The sequence below is a fragment of the Mchenga conophoros genome, linkage group LG11 (assembly GCF_057382185.1).
Source record: "Mchenga conophoros isolate Kocher_MC1m ecotype Shallow Benthic linkage group LG11, M_conophoros_male_GT1.1, whole genome shotgun sequence".
Classification (NCBI taxonomy): Eukaryota; Metazoa; Chordata; class Actinopteri; order Cichliformes; family Cichlidae; genus Mchenga; species Mchenga conophoros.
In genome coordinates this window covers 10,228,825-10,254,151 of record NC_140536.1, presented here as the reverse complement: position 1 = coordinate 10,254,151, position 25,327 = coordinate 10,228,825, and the positions used below count along the sequence as shown (strand labels likewise).

Sequence of the window (25,327 nt, the reverse complement as noted above, 5' to 3'; positions counted from 1 at the left end):
GTCACTATTTATGGAGGAATTTCTGTTGCAAATCTGTGAGCTTTTACGTGAAAGTCTGTTGGAATCAGCTCTTCTGGAATTGCAGCTTTTGGCACTTCCAAGTTCTCTTCATTTTCAGCCCTAGAGATTGCCATTAGTATAAACTAGAACAAACCATTCACAACTGTTTTGTCACCATTTCCTTTTCCCTTTAAAAAGACAGACTCTCTTTCTAGTGTTTCAGCAACAGAGACAAGCTTTCATCATGCCACTCTGGCCAGACAAAGAGCCCCAGAGTAACATTTTCCACTCTCTTTTTTTAGTACTGTGAGTTTTGAAGTTTTGAATCTGTCATTTCGCCTGAAACAAATCCATTGAGCAAAAACCCCCAGAAAACCTCAAGGGCAGCTTTTTTTCCTGTAGTTTTTGGTTCTCCTCAGCAGATCATGTTTGCTCAGGTGTCATGGACACGGTTTCATCACTTTGGTTCTTACTGTAGGAAACAGATACATACGGTTTTTGAGTCTTCAGTAAATAACACATTGAAGGCTACATTAATTAAACTTTTTTTAATTATATGATACTGCAAAAGCAAGCCGTTCTATGGTTATATTTGGGTTAATCAATATGAAAACACATCTCTTCAAGAGCAGCTGTCAGCACCGTGCATTGTGCAGGTGCTGTGGCCTAACCTATAGCAGAGAGGCCATGCATGCTTTTTATCGTCTCAACAAGAGGCACCCTTGTGCTCTTGACTTCATGGAAACTTCTGTGATCAGGAGTAGAGCCCTTTCAGGCATGCTCTGCTTAATTTGGTTCAAATGCAAACCTTCAGTTCCCAGTAAATCTATAATCACAGTCAAAAGCTTGTGTAGGTTATCTGAGAACTATTTTTTATTCTCTTTATTTGTTTCAGTCATTTGGAACACAAGTAAAAAATTTCTTCACAAATCAGGTTTTAGGGGGAATACTTCTCTTCTTTTCCTTCTTTCTCGTTTTTTTTCAGTAGCTTCAGTTCCTTTAATCTCCCTGGTTTGTGCACTGTTGCAGCCAGGTGAACACAGTGTTCTCTCATCCCTCAGTCTCCTTGATAGTCTCTCGCAAACATCCAGGATTTAACATCTGACTTCAATAAGCTTAGGTTAGCAGCTACCATTTGTCAAGATGCTTAAGATTAACATGCTCTGTTTTCTTCTCTGTCACTCCCAGATATGTGTTCCTAATGGGGCTCCAGGACCACAACGAGAAGCTCTTCTATCGGGTGCTCTTGTCAGACATCGAAAGGTTTATGCCCATCATTTACACCCCCACTGTGGGTCTGGCCTGCCAACAGTATAGCCTCATATTCCAAAGGCCTAGGTGAGTCACTCTCACAGTGTTTTTCTTCCTCTTATATTGTGAAATGGTACATTCCTAAACCAATAAACCCACTTAACATTACATTTATTATCAGCTTATTTCAGGCAATGTTGTTATCCCTCAGTTGGTCTTTTAACACTCAGTTATTAAGTGTTTTATGGTACTGGTTGTTGTGCTCAGTATCAGCCAGTATTTCTTTCTGTCTTTTTCTTACTGCTGGCTGTGTGGCATCTATATTTCACTGCTTCAGGCTGCCCTTTTACACACCGAGTCCCACTGAAAAGAAGTGCTTGGTCACAGGTGTCAGCTAGTAACATACCATAGACTGATGGTATAAGGATAAAGGCAAAATGCAATCTAAATGTACATGGCAGATAGATTATGGTGTTCAAAAAGGATGAGAGATTCACTGGAGATAATAATATTGTTGAATAGCACAATCTGGGATTTAATCAATTGTGTAGATCATTATTTCACCCAAGGCTAAAAGCCATATAAATGTTCAAGCATGTGTGCCAACAAATGACTGGTTGTACTGTAACAAAACCAGAAGCTCAAAGACTCTTAACCTATGTGTATGCTATGTTGGAACTGGACTCTTTGATGCTATAAAATCTGAAACAAACTTGGAGGTTGCGGTAGGCCTTAAAGTTGTAGTTTGGTTGGACTGCTCAGCTTGAGGCAAAACCGCAGTAAGCTGTTGAAATCAGTCCAGCATTTACCTTGACTGGATCTCTGCTCCTTGCAGACAGACATTCACAGGTTTCCCTTTCTTCTCTACTGTAAACGCACACACGCACATGCACACACATTTCTCTGATTGTATCTGTTTTCTTTCACCTAGGTTCATCTGGTCCAAGTCTCTCACTATCTGACAAATAAATTCCCTGAGCAGCTACTACTAGATATTGAGCTGATACTGCTTTCACTCTCGTTCTGTTTTTCTTGGATCCTTCTCCTTGCATTTAACCTTTTTCAGGTGGTTACAAGTGCTCTGTTTGCTTCCCACTGAAAAAGGCCACCATTTTACTGTCCTCCACAGGCCCTTAACCTCACTTAACTGGAATTATAATTATTGACTCTGTTCAGCCTCAAGCAACCAAGCAATTTTAACTACTAAAATGACAGGAGTGGGGTCATTTATGACAGTTTATATTTTCAAGTGGAATGCTTCTCAATGGCTTTATTTGTGTTTATCAAAGCTCTAGCCATTCTTACAACACATGTTGTAACTGTTCTGTTTTCCATGATTTCAGTCATTTTTAAGGCAAAACAAATTCACTTAATTGACTCCTTTCCATCGGTTGAACTATTTTCATCGTTGCTAATTTAGGTATTAAGTAGCTACCTCTCTGCAGCTGCAAATCTTGTGCTCTTTATCTGTTAGCCATGGTCACTGCAAAACATTACAAGGCAACAGTTAGAAGTAGAAAATTACAATAAAATCCAAATCTGTAATGTACAAAACATATGTATAATTCTTGAGTCATAAAAAACCCCATCACACCAATGGTCCAATCACAAGACTTATGAAAACGTCTGGAATTAGACTAACAAATGCATGGTTGGAAACAGCTTGGCAATTTTAAAATATCACAGTGGCACATGTAAATATGGACCTCGGGTCATAAATGATATCAACTGGTCACTTTAAGGTGAAAGAATTAATAGTATTTATGTAATCCTAAATATAGACATATAAACCTACTCTTTGTTAGTAAACTACTGTCAGGAGCTGTAAAAAAATATAAACCTTCATAATATACATGAATCTTCATCAATGATGACCTTAATCTTAGGAACCTACATTTAGAAAAAAATGTTATCCCAAGTCTAGGCCATCATGGGTGAAAATACAATCATTCTAAGTGACACACAAAAACCATTTGCATATTTCCAAAAGAGACTTTCTTGTCTCCAAAACATAGGGTTAGGGTTTGATATCACTGATAACTAACTAACAGGGTTAACTAAAGGTGACTACTAAAATAGTTTAACAAAGAAGCTGGAGTTAGACAGTTAACCTGATAGAATGGTAAAACTTACGCTGCTCTTACATTACTTCCTTCCATACTTACACATGCTTTGTCCGATGGAGAGATGTGTCCTCAATGTCAACTACAGCCACACGTGCTCCAGAAGTACTTGGTTTGAGTACTCATAATAGTCATTTGCTGAACATGAAATGCTGTACATTGCTCACTTTCAAAGGTCGCCATTTTGGCTGTGCAGTTGGAAGTAAAAGGAGGATATGTTGTCTACACCAATGATTGTGCCAATATAAGCTACCTAGCTAACAGTGCCTGATTGCACTTGAAACCACATATTACATTTATCCTAGAATTGTTATGTGTGTTAAATTGTCACCTTTATTGTAGAACTGTCTAGTTTTATGTGTGGTCAGAAGCACAACATGTACAGCTGATAATCACGCTGCAGTAGCTACCACAACAGTTATAGTCATGTGTTACAAGTGTTCTGCTACTCCAAAGTTACAAAGGGTAACTCCACAAACTTCATTCAGGAGATTACCACAGATACCCTCACTGACATAACCCCATTCACTCAATCTAAGACAACACTAACCTTTCAAAAAGTCTTATTCTACATAGCTACATATGTAGTGTACTAACAGAACTGACCTAAACTGAAACACAGTAATAACCTTAGAAATCAAAGAATGATGTCAGAAGGGGAGTGTATATTTTAAAGATACCAAGTAGCAATGGGGATCTACCAGTATTCCCTGCTATCAGGAATCTGGTCTGCAGCAGCGGGAGAATTTTGCTTTGAGTCCTGGTTTCATACAAACTCTTCGGATTCTTTGGATGAGCTGTGAAACCGCAGTTTTCCAAATTGTGTCCAAACAGTTTTATTTTAAACACTTACCTCTGGTACATTTAAGGTGCTTGGAAACCAAAATTCTCCCAGGCACATAACATTATCCAACATCTTGCTGTTTCCCCATCCTTGCAAAACTATTTGGAAAATATTCCTAGCATGCTTGCCTTCTTCTCACACTGAGCTGCCTGGAGGAGTCATTTTATACACTCCCTCTGTCTCAGAGCAGAGTGAGCCAGAACGTGCTGCCAGAGCCTCCGGGGTTGGGAGCTTGGCCTCTTTGAGTGCGCATCAGTGGGTCGGTTAGCAGAATATACCGGGGACGAATCCGACTGCCTTTAAGAGGCTCTAAGAGATTTGGATTTTCAGCCAGGTTGCTGCTCTGTACTGACATAGCCTGAGAAAAGAACAATGATATCTAGATTGCTGCATTTTAAATCCCATGCTGACTGAAAGACTTGAAGTACTGAAGGACTTCTATAAAACAAATGTCTGTAGTTTTATAGAAGTCCTTCAGCAGAGGTTAATTAAGTGAACAGCATTTGCTATCCCAGTGAGCTTCTTTTTTTTTATTTTAACAGCTGCAGGTGGTTATATTGCATGATGATCTCATATAATCTGTGGTTCATATAAGTACCCTGAAAAAAGCTGCTGCTGAGGAGAAGTGATGCCTTTTGGAGAAACTTGGGTGATACATGTCCCTTTGCAGATCAAATAAAATTTAAATATGAACACTGATGAATTACTATGTCAACAAGAGGGGAAAAAGGTTTGCCAGAACTTATAATAATGATTGCTGTAAGCAACTAATCCTGGAGTCACACTTGTAAAAATAGTGGTCGAAGACCATGGCATGACCAAAATTACTCCAACTGTGCACAATGAGCTACAATATTGTTGCCTTTGAAGACAGGAGACCAGATCTGGGACAGTTTATGGTTAGTTGCTGTCTTGCTGTCTTGTGAATGGCAAACATAAATCATTTGCGAGGGTGATTTTTCCAGTCTACAAGCTGCAAAAGCATACTATCCATCCACTGGACAGACTTATGGTAACATGGGCTGTGCTTGTTTTAAAGATCCTTTGAATAAACTCTTCTTTCACCTGTTTTCCTCCAGCCCCTCTCCTGTTTTGTCTTTTCTCTGTAACGTTATGGAGCAAAAAGTGGACATCTTAGTTTAATGAACACGTCCTTTGTGTCATATTGAAAAACCACAAGCAAATATGAGTAATAGCATTTTCCATGGACTTGACTGTAAGGAACTACACCACCTTTACAATTTGCTATGTGTTACTGCTGAGGACGCGTGGCCGTCATTTTGGTGTTTGGTTTTTTTTTTCTATGATCCTGAAGGATTAGGTCAGGTTTCAGATTTGTTCTGGGTACATCTGGTGTAAAAATCCATGCTTCTGTTTTTGCTTTTTACTCAAAGGAAATTTGAGAAAACTTCATAATGGATTACTGATGTCACCATGCATCCATGTGTGTGAGTGCATATGTACACGAATGTCTTCTATACTGACCACCCTGGCAGCAGATTAGGTTCTAATCACTGGCATTCAGGTATAAAGACTTTCTGTGTGGAAGCAGGAACCCCTCTTTGTCTCATCTGATTAGCAGCTAATCTACCTCTTGGACTAAACACTCTGACACCAGGACTTGTAGCAGAGGCTCAAAGTTGAACACTATTAACTGTCAAACCAAGGCTTTTTTCACTGATCTTAAGATAGGAGAGAGACAGTCGGACAAAGGAATACATTCACATCATGAGAAGATTTGTGCTTCTGCTTACTTTTGTTGGTTTGTAAGCTTGTGAGCAGATAGTGTTTAGCAGATAATGTTAGCCTGTCTTCATCACACAAAGTTTGTTTCTGTTCTCACCATAAATATAGGTTGTGTACTTTTGTTTGACAGTTGAAAGAGCCCACTTGTGATAAATGAAAATGTTTTTCAGCAGAAACATGATTCCAAGTGTAGTTTGAAAATAATTACCTCTAGCTGAGCCATTTCCAGTGCTCCTGTGACCTCTTTGGTGTGTCTAAAAAAAATCCTCATAGGCCCTTTTACCACTACCAACCGTGCCTTTTCAAGGGGCCCTTGTCATAAACGATACGAACCAATCCATTATCCTGATGGAGATGGAGTGGATTCCACTTTGAGGAGATCTGTATAGTTTTATCTGTCAGAAGCTGGAGGCTTTCTTAAAACTAAGAGGCATTCTTGAAGGCAAGGTGAAGAACCTTTTTTTCTTCTTAGCACCAGTGTGCACCATGTGATATTATATATAGAAACTATTTTTCCTATACATTTAGCCCTTAGGCCCTTTCACTGAGCTCTTTCAAAGATGGATTGTGTTATTATTTTCAATGAACAATGTAAAAATGAGTTTATTGTAATGAAATTATTCTTTTTTTTCACATTTCTTTTTCCTCTGACACTCTCATTTTGACTTAAGTTGGAAGGTAACTGCACTTTTCATCAGTCCTTGATAGCCCAAACTCACTCACACTGAATTTCAACTTAAAAAAGATCTGTCTAGAAGATTTACAAATCGTAAAAGGTTTCTGTAGGTAAACCTATCGATCACTAACAGTTGTCCACAGTTGGTTGTGTCACCAAATCTCTGAGTTTCTCATGTGCTTTTGCATTGTGCTCTCGATCAAGATTGTTTTTGCCATGACTGGACAGAATGAGGTTAGCAGGGACAGAAGTGGTTTAAAGTATTAAAATGTAAACCTGAAAGCTGAGGTTTGTGTCTTAATTATGCTTTGTGTTTTAAATCTAATTGTGTGTATACATTTTCTTTATAATAAAAACTGTACTGTAGCATCACTTCAACAGACCCAAGCTAAGTCTTGAGTGGCTGTTCTTTGATTAAGTCAGAAGTCGAGCTACAGGAGGTTATAATGAAAGGCATCAGCTGAAGACTTAAAGCCGCCCCTAAAGGGACACGTGCTGAATGATGAAGTGTTCCAACATCGCAGATTATGGGCTTTTGAGCTGTGACTTCACATTATTCAGGCCCACACACAGTGTTACACTGCAAGCGTGTGCATTTAGATTGATAAGCATGCAGGACAAATTAAAAAAAAGAACTACATTCTTCTTCTGAATTGTTAATCCACACAGGACTACTGAACCGTGATGAACCACAAGTAAAAGAAATTTCACTTACCCCACATATGTGAGTCTAAGGGAATTTCTTTCAAGATTTTGAGTGATTGCAAGACTTTTAATGATGAGTTTATTTACTGCATTTTTTTCTTTTTGGTAGACCATGAGAGAACTCAGAATATGCTTTGTTTGATCGGGAGAAGTAATGAAGAAGTGGGGAGCAGAGAAATGGTTTGGAATTACACTGACCTCATGAAGAAAGTGGCAAACATTTGGAAATAATTCCACTCTGGACTTTGAGGACTTTGTATAACAATATAGAGCTTATGTCCAAGGAAATGTTCAAGCCAGTGAAAGCAAAGAAATTTTCGGACACAGCAGACCTAACTCCTTTTTTCCTGCACTATCCCTTTTTATGATTTCATATACAGTTTAAATACACTTTAGTGTTACAATTTACTGTGTAAACATGGAAAGTAATCAGACTAAATATATCTTTTGAATAACTGTGTGTACTGGACTAAGACTACCTGGCTGAATCGTCTTTGACCTGCATTATCAGGGACCATTGCTAATTTAAACTGCCATAATGTTCCACGACTGAGAGCAGTGTAGCCTGCCTGAAAACCCAGGTGGTTGGATTTGGCCTTTTCTTTTCTTTTTTTCTTTTTTTAGAAAGTATGCTTGCTGTCCTGTGTCTTTAAGAAATGACCATGAAATCATTGTGATATTAAGTTGGGGTTTGGTTTGGCTAATGGCTGTCAGCCTAAAAGCCTGCCTGGCCAGTTCTGTCCAAGTCTCACCTCAAGTTTGGCTATAGTCTCACACTCTCTGTTGGTTTACATCCAGTCACGGTCTGAACTCACTGCTTTTCAGATTCTGACTTTGTTTAAAAAAAATCTGCTTAAAATGCCCAAATTTCAAACCTCAGAAACTGCTTTGAGCAACATTACACAAACCCAAAGAACAACACACTACTGCCAGTGTATCGTGATATGTCTGAAAATCATCAGCAGTTTTTTGTTCTACACGTTGCTATGTATATAGATGGCATCAGAATAAACTGACATATGGTCAGTTTTTCAGTTCAGTCTCTCAATGCATAACCACCTTCAGTAAAATTATGTGGACATTGACGGCTGCTGGTGTTTACAGTGCTAATATTAGACACAAACTAGTATGAGTAACTGCATTTTGAATAGTGTTGAAACCTGTGCCATATTCAACACAGACAGAGACAGGATGGATCAGGAGATAACAGTAGGTGATGATTTTTCTTTAGCTCTACTATATGATGTGACATTCTCTATGCAGTGTATATGTTTATATGTTCCTAAACAGTTAATGCAATACGTTTGTTAAACCTCTTGAATTAAGGCTGAAAGTCTGCACTTCAATCACATTTTGATGGCTTGGTTTAAAATGAACAGTGTCTTTTCCCAAAAACACAGGAACCACAGTACAGGTGTCTTGCAGGCAATCGTTTTGATTTGAAATAGCAGGTAAATGCAAGTGTTACTGATGATTAGATTAGATGAAACTTTATTAATCCCTCGGGTGGGTTCCTCCAGGAAATTCAGTTTCCAGTAGCAAAGCACCGAAAGAAGTCTTTTGATGATGTCCATCAAAAGACAGCCAGTTCCTAGCTCATCAGTAGTGAAGTGTACACACAGCTCCAAAGGAGCTGAATAAAAAAAAATCAATTTCAGTCCGACCTTACTGGAACTGCCAAATGACATATTAGTAAAAGTCCCTATTCTTCTAAACACAAAAATTACAGACCATAGTTGTGTTTGGCATTTATCCCCCCCACATCATCTCCACAGTTCAGATTTTGGCGCAGAGTAGTAATATTTCACCAGCCCACACTGGAAAACACGACTTGCTGACCATCCCCATGAAACTTATCTGATACTCTTTGTAAATCACACTCGGCCTGGTTTGCAGTTTTAAAGCATACCCAGTGGTGCCTTAGCAGCATGCAGCAGAAAATGTATTGAGCATATGTCACACAAACTGAAAGGTCAGATCTTCTCTCACAGCTTTAATGGGAATTTCACAGAGCCTTGGGATGAGAGAAAAAAAATGCAATAATAAATCTGATGACAGTGAGTCAAAGAAGTTGCGCAAATGGCTAAATGCAGCCCAGCTAGAACAAAGTTGATGCAGCTGTCATCTCTTTAAGAAAACGTGATGGAACTATAAAAGTGAAAAGCAGCAGAAGGTGACGAGTTATATACGACGCCTTATGGGATAGCCCGATTTTTCACTGTTGCCCACATCCTCCACTTCTTACTTAGCACTCTGTTTTAACAATGTTATGTTTTCTCTAAGCCTGCTGTCGCAGAGCTCCTATAAACAGACAGACGGCAAACTGAAACAAAACTATATCATTTCTTTATTATACCTGTCAAGACTCAAATGTGTGTGTATTGCTTGGATGCCCAAATAGATGTTGGAGGGGTCCAAAGCTAGTATACGAGGGTTGCCCAGACCTCAGCAGAGTTGATTTACACAGCTGGCTTGCACAAGCCTCACTGTTGTGTAATGTATAATAACAGGTGTGTTATCTAATGCAGTACCTTATCAAGAGCCAACCCATGACGGATTAGATTTGTGGAAATGAGTGGGGTATCTTTATCTATTTCATTACTATTTTCTATATTATTTTCTGAAAATGAAAATGGTCCAAGGAATCTCCACAGCCACACTTCAGAGTGAAAAATGCAGTCAGCTTTAAAATAAGCTTGAATTAAAAATTATACTTAAGATTTTTAATGTTAAGGGTTAAAATACATAGAGAATACACTGTAAACAGACTGGTGTTGTATCTTAGAGGTGGTACATAGAAATCTTTAGCGTCACACATGGGAAAGTGTCTGAGAAGTTTGCTGAATCCACCTTTGTTTCCCCCTGGATTAAATGGAAATTCCAAAGCAAAATTTCCCAGACTCTGAATCCAAGCTCGCCTGCATTTTGTCACCTATAATCTCTGGTGTTCTCTTTCCCATTCTGTTCTGGTATTAAAAAAACAAAAAAAAAACAACCCAAAAAAACATGTGACCAAATGGCATGATGCAAACACTGGGACACACCAAACAACATCAGAAGGATAGTGTCACTATATAACTTCAGTCTTGGTCTAATGGAGCTGGATTGAGTCTGCTTGACAGTTTGTGGACAGTACACCACAACTGCCTGTTTGATTTGCTATGATGCGAGTTTTTCCAGGTGTGGCAGAATTTCAGCTACATATACAGTTATTTTTCTGTGTTACCAAGAATTACTCTGTGTACGTCCTGCAACTAAGGATCATGTTTGTCATTTCCTGTCATGGTCTTAAATGACCCATTTTTCTTGAGCAATATATTCTGTTCACAATTGGAAAAAAACATGTGGGTTATGTGGGCAACTCTATGATGTGTTTACACCCCCTCATATGTCAATAAGCTGTATCCTTTCAAAGATGAGAACAGTTAAACTCAAAGTTTGCCTGCTTGTATTTTGCTTGTCATTGCTAAAGGTCACTGAATTTCATTCATATTCAGTGGTTTGTGGTTGCTACAACTCAGCTAGAATCTTCCTCTGTTGTTGCCCCTTAGTTATTCGGTGTGTACAGAATGGTATGAAATCTTAATTTAGAGCCGTGCAGCTTACGTCTGAAACTGGGTCAGCTTCATTCTGACATGGGACACCCTCCTTACTGATAAGAACTAAGTCAACAGATCAGTCATTAATCACTGCTTTCATATTTGCACTTAGAGAAGACCATTTGTCTTGAAATATGAGATGCTACGATATCTGACACCAATATATTTAAACAGCTCTGCTTCTTATTAGCCAGTTTAGCAGTCTCCTCTGCTTACTGTAGCTAATGGTGAGAAAGCACTAAAGGCTAATTTCTCTCTGTTTTGACAGCTCCATCAGCTCTCAGCTCAACTTTGGCATTGAGCGCTTGTAGACCTGTCAGATATTTGGCCTGAAGTTAGAAATGGAAAATTTGAAGATATCCATCTGCACTTATGGGCCATATTAGTTGTGGAATCAGTCAAACGGCTTCCAAACTTGGATTGCTTTGCACACACAATCACCGTACTGCATTTAAAGTGTGTTATTTGAGAGGATTAGGGAATGCTTTTTGGCTTTAGGTATTTCACTTTCAACTGAGACAGTCAGAACTCAGTTTATTTCAATAAAAAATACATTAATCTGTCCAAACTTTTGTCGCACAGTGGGAAACCTCTCTGTGAGTGTGCAGGAACGTGAACCGCTCTCCATGAACTGTCCCTGTTAGTTCCTGTGGTGCTTGTCCTGGAGAACATAGTATAATGTTAATATAAACACAGCCTTAAATGCAGCTCTTGGGAAATCAAACCATGTCATTTCAAACACTTGTGTTTGCAGAGGGCCTGAACTCACATCTTCCGGTACTTCCAGGCAGTGGGAATTGGAGATGATTCAGTCCATCTGACTGTGGATGCAATAATGGATTCTACTAACACTCACGTCTATTAAATGTGTTAAGAATGGTCAAGTGTTAAGAATACATTGATTAAAGAGCATGCTTTGTGCAGCACATACAGAGTTTGGAGGTCTTTAGTGATTACAACAGCTTCATTTCTTTTTTTCAAAGCAAAGTCAAAATTCTCTAAATGATTAGCTTGAGAGTTGATGTCCTGGATATTGTCATCTCAGGCAAAACACAGCTGTAGTTATGAGCACAGAAGCCCCACCCTACCGGCTGTTCAAATATTCTGTTTGGGAAGGTCAACCAATCAGAAGAAAGTTGGCTTAAATGGAGCGGAAACCAGAGCGCTGCACCTCAGTCCAGTAAATAAATAATGATTATTCATTGTTCAGTGTGATTGCTGTAAGAATTATGGTAAGCACTCAAAGGCCCTGTGCAGTGAGCCAGAAACGTACAACAAGATTACTTGACATGAGAGGCAAAGGCATGCTTATTTTTGAGCGCCTAATGAGTCGACGTGCTTCTGCAAACCTGCTGCACAGTTTGTTGCATCTGCTGTTATAATTTATTTGTAGATAAAATAAATACAATAAACCTTGGTTTATCTTGCTCAAGCCTATTTGATCCCAGCCAATGTGTTGTAACACCAAGATGTATACTGTAAATACACATGACATGATTTACTTAGAGTGTATTTTTGCAGAGCTCATTGGAAGTCAATTGCCTGAAACCATCCTGCTGTTTCATACCGTTCATATTTCCTCTGGAGTGTGGCATAGAACACAGAAATGTTGCATAAAGTGTTTGTTATATTGATTGAATTTGTGTATGACATGGGCTATGACAGTGATATACATTCTTGTTAATACTTCAAGTGAGGTGTGTTGGGTTTCAGTGTCTACTTACAGGACACCAAATGCACTTTGACCTTGTGGTTATTACGACTAATCTTAGTAAGTAGTATTGCAGACACCTCACCTCTTCAGCATGCCGTGTGACCTCGGCAGTAACAAGGTTTGACCCCAGGTGACTCCCTTTCTTCCGTTTTAATTATCGGACACTTGAACTCTCCCCTGAACGTTCACTTTGATTTAGGGCTGAGCTCAGTTTCCTTCTTAGAGCATATTAACAGGGCACACATTCTTCTTTTGGGTAGACTTGCTCAAATGCTTCTTTAACACAAGTATAATCCATTCTACAATTCTGTCTGTAGATATGTTAAGTGAAATCAATTATAATCAAAATGTTAGTGACTTGGTTTAATATTTTACCTGTAGTTAAATCACACTGAGCTGAATGCTTCTTTTTATGTGAAATTACACAGAACAAAGATTTTATTATTTTTTAATTAGTTTCATTTAATGTAACCTAAAAGCTTAAGTGCTGCATCAATGTATTCCTTATGTTTTATAGTGAAACAACCCAAAACATCTGATTTTAACATGGGACATTTTAACCACATAATTATTGGTATAACCATGACAAGCAAAAGTATTGCAACTGTGTGCAATGTACTTGCAAACACAATGCTTTGAAATATTTGCTTCAAAGATGGGGATCAAGTCTACAGTCACTGGTAGCCAGTTGCTGTCTTCAAAACAAATTTAGTGCGTGAAGAATAGCACAGTTAGACAGTCTGCTATCAGTTTTCTTTGGAGTGGGATTAAGTTGGCAGTTACATGTAATCTGTTTTTAAAAATAGGGCAATTAACTGTGATAAATTATCCAAAATGTAAATCTGTGGATGTCTGCATGCACAGAAATTCACATTAACTCCTTACACTCAAAATCCAGCCAGAACCTCATAGATTTGAAAAACTAAACCAGGCTGACTTAGACTGATTGCAACATGTTGGCAATCTGTTTTTCGAAATTAGAGTGCAGTTATTTCCAAAAGTTTGACTATCTATCTGAGAGTGACGGCAGTCAGCCCAATTCAGACCGTGACTGGAGACCCGTGGGTGTCCAGAGATTGAAGGTGTTAGATGCTCAACCTCACGGTGGTCACTTAGTTGCTGCAACTGCTTGCAATTAGTCGCAGAATGTGAAAAGAATTCAGTGTCTGACAGTCACTGAGTAACTGCAGTTGTTCAACGAGCCATGCTTAATAACCTCAACAAGCAGAATTTTCCATCCTATTTTTGTTCTAGTTTCCTAAACCAAACCAAGATTTTTTTATTTTTGCCTTAGTCTAACCAAGGTACAAGCAGATACTGAAAATAATAGGCTCATTAAGTCTAAAAAGAAGTTCACATTTACTTGGGTTCAAATGGCACAAACCCATATCTCAGTAGTGAAAGTCAGGATGAACAGCTTTAGTATGCTTATATTGCCTCATGCGTCAGATGAGCTGCTGCAGAACCACACAATCTCTTATTAACGTTCTCTAAAACCAGACAACCAGGTTTATGAACTATTTGAAGTTTCCAGTTAATTATCAATTATCACTGGACTGTCTTTTGGCTGACTTAAAAGCACCAGAGACCATGACTATGGAGAGAAAAACGCACCTTTCATTTAGCATTGACCTGTAATATTTTGTAAAATATACAGTAATGGCTTTACCTTCTCACTTCATGTCACATATTACATGAATTATCTTTGCAGCTCTAAGCCATGAAGAATTGGATACTCTGAAAGTACTTTCCCATCTGGTTAATAGTGAACACAATGGCATCTAGTCTGCCACCACCCCAGACATCCCTAAAATGCAATCCACATTTTTTCTGTGAAAGCCTGAGCATACAATAGGTCATAAATCATTGTCGTTCTATAGAGTGCTCAGTGATTTTAGAGCACTTCTGTCTAAACATCAGTCTGATTTTTCATGAAGCTATTCTTTATTTGAATTTATATAGTTTAGGCTTCTTGCATACTTCACGTAACACAGTGTTGCTAAGACAGAGAATTTGCAAATAAACACAGTACACTTTGACCAGTTTCTACACTTTTTGGCCATGGCAAAACCAGTTGAATTTGAGTTTGCATCCCACATAAAACGTCATTGGCATGAATCAAATGTCAGGATGTGTGTGAAAAGTAGCAAATGAATGGAAAAGCTGGTTGCACAGGACTGAAACTCATCTAATAACCAGCTGGGTTCATCAGGTCTGTGCCTCTGATTCTTTTAGCAGGGCCTTTGTGCTGGAACAGGATTTTCCTGCTGTTTCTTGCCCTTTTAGTTATGTAAGCTTGGCAGACAAAGAAACTGGACAGTCCTTCACCCGGACAGTTAGAGCAGACGACTGGCTATGAAAGCCCAGATTCTCACACTGGCTGCTTGCTATTTTTGTCACCTGCAGGTTGGCCTTTGTCAGAGATTCCATGTCTTCTTATGTTTTGCCTCAGCACGATATCTGGAGTGATGAAAGGCTGATCAAATTGGCTGAGCTGTGTTCATTTTGGACTTGAGTTTCCTAGCGCTAACCCCCACATGCACAGCTCCCAAGTCGCGAAATCTTCATGACAGATTAGTTATACGAAGCCCCGGCTAACATCAGTGGGCTGCAGTGGAATGAAGCGGGGGCAGCCCCAGTGTCTGAGGCCAAACACTGGAGCTGGTTCTCACTTGTGGGCGAATCAGGCAGCGTGCTGAACACTCTTCATGTGATGGAATCCTGTCAAAGTGTGAGCGTGCCACGGAAAGTGGGAAGCATTAGAAGAGTGCATTGTCTTTGGAGAGTCACAGTGCCTCGAGAGATGGGTTTGAAGAGAAAGGGAAAAAAGAAGGAACTGGAAAGAGAATCCTTCCCATCACATTTCATTTTCGACTCATGAGAGAGGTGCTGAGCAAAAGTTCTGTGCACAGTTCACTTACTGCTATGATAAATTCCTCGAAGAAACACGACAAAACATTTTTTTCTGCTCTAACAACAACCGAGTGGCTGTACTAAGACAGGGAAATAGGAATTGTATTTGTTGAGCTGATTCGAATTTATTCATTATAATTCTAAACTATTCACCCACTGTGTGGATTCCATGTCCTGTTGTTTTTGTGTTTGCAAATTTCTCTTACCCATTCCCAGAGCGCTTTTGCTTTTTTTTCCCTGCTTCATTGATGGTCATCATTTCCATTGCAATTAGTTATTTTAAAAGTGGACAGCATTGGCGTCAGCAGCAGCAGGAACATGGTTATTGATTGGGTCTGCCAGACCTGGTCTTCTCACAGTTTTCCTCTTTTGCGCTATTGGATTAGTCAGTTGCTTGGCTGCTCGAGGTGCTGCAGCATAAGGGTGTTATTTTAATACCGACAGCTTCACTCCTTTTGGCCTCACTTACTAAATTGCTCTGGAAATGACCAGTCGACCAAAACAAACAGCATGACCTCAGTTTTTAAGCATTAGAGATGATTTTTTTTTCTGTTTTGCTTTTACAGTATATGGATGCGGTAGTTAACTTACAGCTAAGGACAAAAATACATTTTGTCATAAAATAAAAAAACAATCTCTGCTGTGCAATGCTATTCTCCACAAAAATCTTCTTCTCTTTTCTTAGAAAGCCATTAACTTATTAAATACCTCTCAGCAAAGGAAGCGAGTAAGTCGAAACCGGCAGTTTTGCTCCTTAAGTATTGTGCTGTCTGTCCTTCTCTACAGCTTGTGGTGGTACCACATCCAGTAACAGAAATGCCTCTGTCCGCCTATGAGTGTGCCGTAGAAGATGCTGAACTCACTTACAGAGAAGGATGACTGTCTTTCTGGTCTAATTACAATAGGAGACTGATGTTCAATCCAAATTGAAACATGCAAAAAAATTCAAAACACTGTTATCTTCATGTCACAATCAGGACTGACTGTTTGGTTGACCCTGTGGCGAATGAGAAGCTGGAGGCTCAATTCCCTTTATGTCTCTGTGTTTTCCTCCTTTAATGTTGGTAAACCAAGGTGCAATGGAGGTTTGGTGGTGATTCACTGTGGCATTAAGTGCACACGCCCATGTCAGAAGAGCTACAACTAAAGCAAGTTAAGCAGCTGGAGAGGAGGAAAATGTGTGTGTGGATTTCTGAATGTAATTTGGTTTGTTCAATAACTGCACAGTTCCTCGCTGGATTTTCAAGATGATGGATATGACCCCAGGATATCTGGAGTTGGATCACCATGAAATTTGGAGTCAAAAATTTAAATACCTGCAAAATTGTCATCAGCTGATTTCCTGTTTGGTACTGCCTTAAAATGTTGAAAATGGATGGTAGTCTTTTAGTATTTCAGCATTTAGTCTTGTTTTCATAGTCTCTTGTTTTATTTCTTAACATTACCTTATGTGGAACGGACCATTATATAAATGTAGTGTACTTGGCTTCCACGATACCTTCAAAATATTAACAAATCTGGTCAGTTTTTAAAGGACCAATTTTAATTAGTTGATAGTCCATTAATTTCTTTTCCTGAGTAGACCGGACTCCATATGTCAGTGTATTTGTAGAATATCTTCATTGCTCTGCATCAGTGTAAATCCAGTTTAATTTAAGCTCTGAACTGATTGCGCTGAAATAATAACTCCTTTCATACTGTTATTTTAACAGTTTTTCAAAAAAGCAGTGTTTTTGGTATCCAGTTGCATTACATTTAAATTTGTGGTTCATCTTTGTGTTTTTAACTCTTCATCTCTTGAACCCTTTGGCCAACTGATTAATCTATTCTGATGAAAAAATGGCAAATGGTTTGTTTTTATTCCTGTGATCGTTTGTTGACCTTCCCAACTTTAATAAAATGATACCTTAAATATCTCAGCCATTGGTCTTTCAGAAATAAATACTCTGTCTTTGAATCTGTTTTGAAAAGCCAACGATATCAAGAGAATTCAAGCACTGAATAAATATTTTCCAGTGAAAAGTGTTTTTGGAGCGCCTTAGCTTTTGTATATTATAGGTTTCCCAATGTGCTAACTGCAGTTTAATGAATGACATGTTCATTCTCAATATGTACCCCAGCTATATAGACCGGGACAGAATTTTCAGGCCCCCTTTTATATTTTCCGAGTGCTTTTAAACAGAACAAGAAACTTTTATGACATCTTCTCAGTTATTTCCATTATTTTACTTTTCATACAAAAACACATTTATTTAACAATATTCAAAAACTACCAGTCATTAGTTCCCTGATGCTAATTGTTAATTGTGTATACTTTTTAATGGCTAGTTTTCAGCATTCTTCTTTTGTGAATCTCTCAAGAGAACAAAGGGGGATCCAGAATTGACGGCCTTCTGGCATGGACATTGATCTTTAGATTTTCAGTGGGATCCAAGTTAGGGCTTTGTGCACGTCAGTCAACAAAGTTCTCACTGGCTCTCTGGAGGTAGTTCTGCGTGAGAGAGATGTTTCCGCTTGTGTATTGTTAGAAGACAGCGAAGTGATGACCCAGACACAGCTTTGATGCTGACTGCTTGAGGCTTTCTTTCAAAATCTTCACACATCCTTTGTTCTTCACGGTTCCTTCCACCTTGATGAGATTCACAGTTCCAGATGTACTAAAGCATTCCCACAGCATAATACTCCCACCTCTGTGTTTCACTGTGGCACACAGTTCTTTGGGTTGTATGCCCATTCCTCTGGCAAGAGAGCTCGTATTTGTTTTCTCTTCAGTCCAAAAGATGCACTTCCAGTATGCATATTCTTTCTCCAGGTTTTCCTCATCGTATGTCATTCATGCTCGAAGGTATTTCTTCTGCAGAATTGAAGATTGTCTTTGTCTGTAACCTCGCAGTCATTCCTGTGCAGGGTTCTAGTGAGTGTCTTCTTTGAAAATACAGTCCTAACTTGGCTAAGTTATTCATTCATGTCTTGGCAGTTGTTCTGGGGTCTTTAGACACATATTTTACTAGTTTTCCGGCTTTCCAGAATCTTTGAAATCTCGGGCTTCCCACCTCTGCCAGTTTTGTTATGTACTGTGTGGGTCGCTTTATGATACTCCAATTCTTGACACTTGGAAATGCTGTAGGAACCTTGTATCCATCTCCTGTTTTTTGAGCATCAACGATTCTTTTTCTCAAATCTAAACAGATTCTTTTGTTTTTGGCATGATGTCTTATTTACTGACAGTTCCAACACTTGCTAAAGTTTTTTTTTTTTTTTTTTTTACTGTGTAAAGAGAAGCTGCTTTGAGCACAGCAGTGGTTTGTGGTACAGTATGGCTCAGTAAAAAGGTTAGTTTGTCAAGGGACAAATAGTACTGATCCTGGTATTTTTTGTTTATTTCTGAAATAATTCTGTTATTGGGTGCAAAGAAAAATAATGTATGCTTTCTAAAGAAAAGTAATATGCTGAGAAATGTTTGAAATTCGTGGGAAAGATGTTAGAAAAAAACTTTAACAAACATTTAAAATTTTATGCAGGGGGGCTAATAATTTTGTCCTCATCTGTGTATGGAGGATGCAAGTCATTGGTAATTAAGTGCATATGCAGCACCACTACAGTATGTGAAGGTGAAATGGAATTATGTCATTTAATGAGCTAAATGTGTTTTCCTTCTGTACCTCCCAGTGTGAATCTGTTGGTATGCAGTTACTGCTATACAACTTAGATACCTATTCTCATTACATAACCCTTAAGCTTTTGCATGTCAGTGATCTCAAGCAGCTCAGTACTAAATTGCATGACTAGCCTTCTAGTCATGCGATTTACAGTCTTTTGTATATAAAAATAAGCATCTAAAAACTAAAATAAAATTGGTATAGGCTCTAGCAACCCCAAGTTGGATAAGCAGTCTAGAAATTTATGGAATGCCATTTTGACCTGGTGCCATTTGTTTTTATCACAACTTTGGTTAAATACCAAATACAATTTTTGGTGAGCCCAGAATTTTCCATGATGCATATGCATATTACATTATGCACCTACTAGACAGTGTACACAGTTAAGGAAGGATCAGCTAGACTAAAATTCTAAAATATTGTGTATTATTATTTTTTTATCTTGTGGCCTAGAGACAGCAAAATAAATGCTAAAAAAGGTGGGGTCAGAAGTGAAACATAAGATTCGGTTTACATAGAGTTCTTTTAAAACTGTGCCCAATTTGTAAAACCTAACTCTAATCTCTAATTATTCTTTAATACCTTTTAAATAAACTTCTAATTGTTAAATGAATCAGTAGCCTTTATGCTGTGTGTTGTGTGTGTTTGAAGGCTCTGCCAAGAAAATCTCGTTAATTTAGTTTTGAAGTGAAAAACCTGAAGTCATACAGTCACCACTGGATCCTCTCGACTGAATGGACATTTACCTCCTGACTCTGGGCAAAGTCACACTAATAACATGCAGGCGCCATTCAGCTTCAGTTAGACTCTTCAAAGGAGTTTTTAAAATCAAGAACTAAATCCTGTCATATTGTTTTTCCTCAGTCGCCAGAGACAAACCATAAAAAAGTTTTTCATGCTAGATTTGTTGCTTAATTAGTTGTCAAATTCTTATATTGCGCGGCTGTGACCTTTAACATTGTTTTCACACTCTTTCTCAGTGATTTGTGTCCATTGTGTCAGTTGAACCTTGCTAACTGAGGGCGTCCAGCACAGTGAAGATTAAGGTTACACAGCGGGAGAGAAGAATGGTGGCTGGTTTGGTGTGGACACGGGTCAAAGATTGGAGGTTGCTTTTCTCGTGGGGTTCTGGTGTGTTTTGGGGTCATGGTGAAGAAAGCAGCTTTCCCTCCCGACGGCGTCGAGCAGCCACAATCCCTGGGGTGTGTTTTGTATGGGGCTGCAGGTCAGCCGTTGGGTTGTTTCGGCCCATCAGGTTGTTTTCTTTACCTTCTGTGTTCACTCCACACTCTTACACTGGAGGAGCCAGACGTGGCTGCTCAATGCTTTGTGGCTGTCCTCTCATCTAGAAAATAGGGCGTCTGGTACTCATTGTGGTTATTATATGAGCAGCAGCCAGACACATGCACACACACAAACAGGCACATTAAAAAGCAAACTTTAAAAAAATGGAATATTGAAATCATTTAGTAGAAGCCAAAGCATCAATCCGAGGATGAAAATGTGCCTCTTAACCAGAGATATTTACTCCAGTGGTTGGGAATGGGCCTAAAGATTGTTCAACTACTGTGAAAATATTTTTAAAATGTTGTTTACTTACTGCTTCAGGTGTTACACCTAAACAACAGGAATTTATATTGTTGGAAAAACTACCCATTAAATAAGAATTGAAGTTATAGTTGCCAAGTTATTGTTAATCTTTTGGTGAAAACAATTGCTAAAGTTGCTTAGCTAAAAGTTAGCTAAAAGTTGGAGGAACCGTTAGGTAAAAAGTTAGAGGAAACATTTAATTGTTAAGCTTTAAATTGATAAGATAGATGGCCAGAATGGTTAACTTAAAGTAGGGAACAAACATACATTAGGGATGATCTTAGCTGTAGCTAGTCACCTACTGAACGGAAGGTTGGTGGTTCGATCCCTGGCTCCTCTAGTCTGCATGTCAAGTATCCTTGGGCAAGATACTAACCCCAAGTTGCTTTCCGATGCATTCATCGGAGTATGAATGTCTGAATTAGGATCACTCAGTTTAGAGGAAGTGCTTGTAAAATTGGGTGTGATTGGGTGAATATGGCATGTTGTATAGAGTGCTTTGAGTACTCCAAAAGAGTAGAAAAGCGCTATATAAGAATCAGTCCATTTAGCATTAATAGTGAAATAGCTAGATAAAATGAATAAAAGAGTAAAAAAGGGTACGCTGGTTATTCCTCAGCTGGAAATTATGGTAGAAAGACTAAATGTAGATAAGAATAAACATTAAAACTCCAGACTACATAAAACTTTCTATGAAAGGTTGATATAAATATGTATGAGCTATTCAAATAGGAAACGAATATAACAAAAAATGTGGTATAAATACACAGAATAAATAACTGCTGAAAGGTTTAGTTGCAAGACATTTTGAATTCATCTGACAGAGCAGCAGATTTACTTCTTACAAAGAAAGTTTGAAATCATTGTTGTAGGAAAAACAATATCAGCGTTGGCCACAAATCTTTATGGCCAAGAAATTATGCGGTTCACCTTATTTTTTCTTGTTAGCTAAGCAACGATCAAACTATCAGAGGGTGGAATTTTCCTTTACCCTCAACCCAAATCGGAACCTATAACTAGCAGCAATGACTTCATTCTGCAACAATGTTCTCACACAAATATGCAAGACACACTCTTTTCCCTTTTGTTTGTGTGTTGATGTCCACTGCACACACAGTTTACAGTACTGTTCCCTGATCTGTGGGTGAAAGGCTTCATATCGTACACAACTCCCTTACAGCTACCATATATTGACAGCTTGGTTTGTTCATGTAAAATCAGTGTTCCAGATGTATTATCCTAGATAGACAGTGATGATGGATTTAAAACACTATGACTTGTGACATTATGAGATACATTTATTTACTATTCTATGAGCTGTAATCCTGATTAAGCTCAAAGGAGTGGCTCAGGTCATGAGGTCTACAGCTCCCCGGAAAGTACAAAGTGTCAGAAAATTAGTATTGGAGGAAGAGAAATAATGAAAAACATGAACCTGAAATGTTTTTGGTAATATTCAGGTTGACAGAGGTTAGGAATTACTGCCGGCCAGCCTGTCTGCTTTGATTCATTGTATGAAATTGTTTTCCAACAGTCATATTTTGAGGTCAACCTTTCAGCTCCATCACCTCTCTTTTCCCAAAAATTCATCATAATGCTGTTGCTGGCAGTGGCTCATGTCCTTCTGGCCTCACATAAACACACACAGCAGGCCACTCCTTCTCCTCGCTCTTGTCCTGATCCCTACAGCCCCTTACAGCTGCAGACATTTTGCAGACTCTCTTAATGCGCTGCTTTTGAACCGGCTCTTAAGCATTTTTGTGCATAGATGTGCAGATGCGTGCAGATGTGCGTCAGAAGAGTTAAAACTTTTTGAATGCCAGATGTCTGTGGCCATGTGACCTTTATTTGACCTCCAGGCCTCTTTTTATTAGAGGAACCACTGCACTTTTTAAAGGCTTTGCAACAGGCAGTGTCTTAGGTCATTCATGCTGTTTGTTTTATTTAGAGCCTGACAGATTTATTATTTGTGTATCTGTTGTCCAATAAACTTTCTTTTTCCTGGACATAATGCAGAAACTCATCCATCAATCCAGGCCGCCTGTCACTGAAGCAGTTAAACAACTTCTAAGTGACAGGGTGCCTGGGGTGTATGACAGTTGTCCTGCTTTTTTTTAATGCTCTGGATGTTGTGGGGCTGTCCTGGCTGATGTTTCTTTCCAATATGACATGGAGGTCATGGCTGATAGGCTATGCTGTAACTTCAGGGGGATCTCACTCCTCACCCTCTCTGGGAAGCTCCCAGATACTGGAGAGGAGAATCTGTCCAATTAGGTGAACTAAGATTCAAGAGGAAGAATGTGTTTTTTGTTCTGGTTGTAGAACTCTATATCAGCTCTTTGTCCTCTTCATGATTATTAAGGGTGCATGGGAGTTTGATGATGTCATTCTTTTGGCTTCATCAGGTGGTGACTTCTAGCTTACACTGGGGCAGTCTGTAGCTGAGAAACGTGAAATGGTAAGAATGAGAACTACCAACTCCAGGTCTGAGGTTTTCAGCTGGTATAGGGTGGAGTGCTCACAGAGTTGGGTGTGACTGAGTTTTAATACATTGGGGTCTTGCTCAAAAAACATTTAAGAAAAATATGTATGACATTTTTGACATTTTACTTTCTTGCAAACGTATGGTCTCTTAATGTCAGCTTTTGCCATGCTACACAACAAAACACTACTGTCTACACTTGAAGTATCTGCTTCATGGAGTAGTTGCACTGCTGTATAGTAAATCCAATAGTCATGTTTAAAGGTGAGCCCTGTGTGTAGTGGCTATAAAATAAAACAAAGCAAAAAGCCTGAAAACAACAAGTTCAAAAAAGCGTTTTGTGTATGAGCCCGGCCTCCTCGATAACAGATTAAGAAGGACACGTGGAGAGCCAGGAGAGCCGCGGGACTACTGATGTTGTTTACCACTCAGCCTTAACACCTGGCTTTCCTTTGCCTGTGTCTCCCACGGCGTGGGTTTTATTAACAACTTTGATGCCTTCTGGGAGAGGAGGCATCTTTTTGGGGCAGACGGGCTCCACCTCAACGCCTGGGGACGCCGTTTACTGTCCGCCAATTTGGCATTTGGCGTACAGCACTCCCGCACATCGCCACTGTCTGCCACTGACTGATGTTCCCCTGGTCCCAGCTCCTATATTTGTTCCACTTTTAACAGTAATACACAAAACTCTGGACTAGGACCTTTCTCTCCCACAGTCAACACAATACCCGTCATAATCACAAACAGAGAGCAACAGAATTATCATAAATCCAGTAACTCCAAAAACATTAATAACCTCCGGCCTCTTCAAAAATATCAACATCCATCCAACTCTATTGTCAATAATCCACCAGTCTCAATCAGTATGGCACTTTTAAATGTACGCTCTCTGTCGAACAAGTCTTTTATTATTAATGATTTAATTTTAGATAATAAACTTGACTGTTTATTTTTAACTGAAACATGGCTGGGTTCGGATGCACCAGTTGTTCTCACTGAGGCCTCCCCACCAAATTTTAGTTTCTCTTTTTCTATTAGAAGTGGTAAGAGAGGTGGTGGGACTGCATCTTTAGCCAACAACACACTCACCACCAAACAAATTCTATTTGATCATTATACCACTTTTGAATTCCATGCTATTGTTTTCAGCAGCCCTCCAGTTTTATCTGTCACAATTTATAGACCACCTAAAGACAGCGCTGCTTTTATCAAGGAATTCTCAGAATTTTTAACAAACATACATTCAAAATATAATATGATAATTTTAACCGGTGATTTTAACCTGCACATAGATAATCCTTCTGACCCTGCAGCAAAAGAATTCTTAAACATTCTTCACTGTTTGGATTTTATCCAGCACGTCACGCAGCCGACTCACAACAGAGGACACACTCTGGACCTGGTCATCATCCATGGGCTGTCCACCAGCGTGTCCTCTGTTGTTGACTTGGCTGTCTCTGACCACTACTGTGTGTTTTTTAACATCACCGGTTTTATTCAGCGGAAGACCTCAGTGCGAACTGTGAGGAGGCGCTATCTAACCTCTGAAGTGGCTGCAAATTTTACCAGGGTTTTAGTCAAATGCCCCCCTGTGATTTTACCTGCACCCTGCGATTTGATTTTTAGTTATTTCAACAGCAAACTGAAGAAAAGCCTTGACTCCGTTGCTCCACTCACCACCAAAAAGATTAACGTAAAACATGCATCACCCTGGAGAAACGAAGAAGTCAAAACACTCAAAAGAAATTGCAGGGCAGCAGAAAGGAGATGGAGGAAAAATAAAAATACTATCAACCATCAAATATTTTCCGAGCAACTTAAAATGTACAATAATACACTAAGGAAGTCAAGAAATTCATACTTCGCCAAAATAATCAGTATTAACAAAAATAATCCCAAGGTCCTCTTTTCCACCATAGATCATTTATTTAACCCTGATTTTAAAAGCTCCAAAAGAACCCCCACAGACTCGCTCTGTGAGCAGTTTGCAGACCACTTCAGGGGAAAGATCAGCGCCATCAGATC

At 39.0% G+C, this 25,327-nt stretch overlaps 1 protein-coding gene across 1 annotated transcript in view; it reads left to right on the top strand.

The window, feature by feature from the left end:
• Positions 1-25,327, top strand: part of me1 (malic enzyme 1, NADP(+)-dependent, cytosolic) — an 82,778-nt gene that overhangs the window by 31,219 nt on the left and 26,232 nt on the right. Inside the window, exon 3 of the mRNA XM_085290851.1 lies at positions 1,189-1,338. Within this exon, the coding sequence (XP_085146977.1) occupies positions 1,189-1,338 (150 nt within the window). The remainder of the gene's footprint in view (positions 1-1,188; positions 1,339-25,327) is intronic.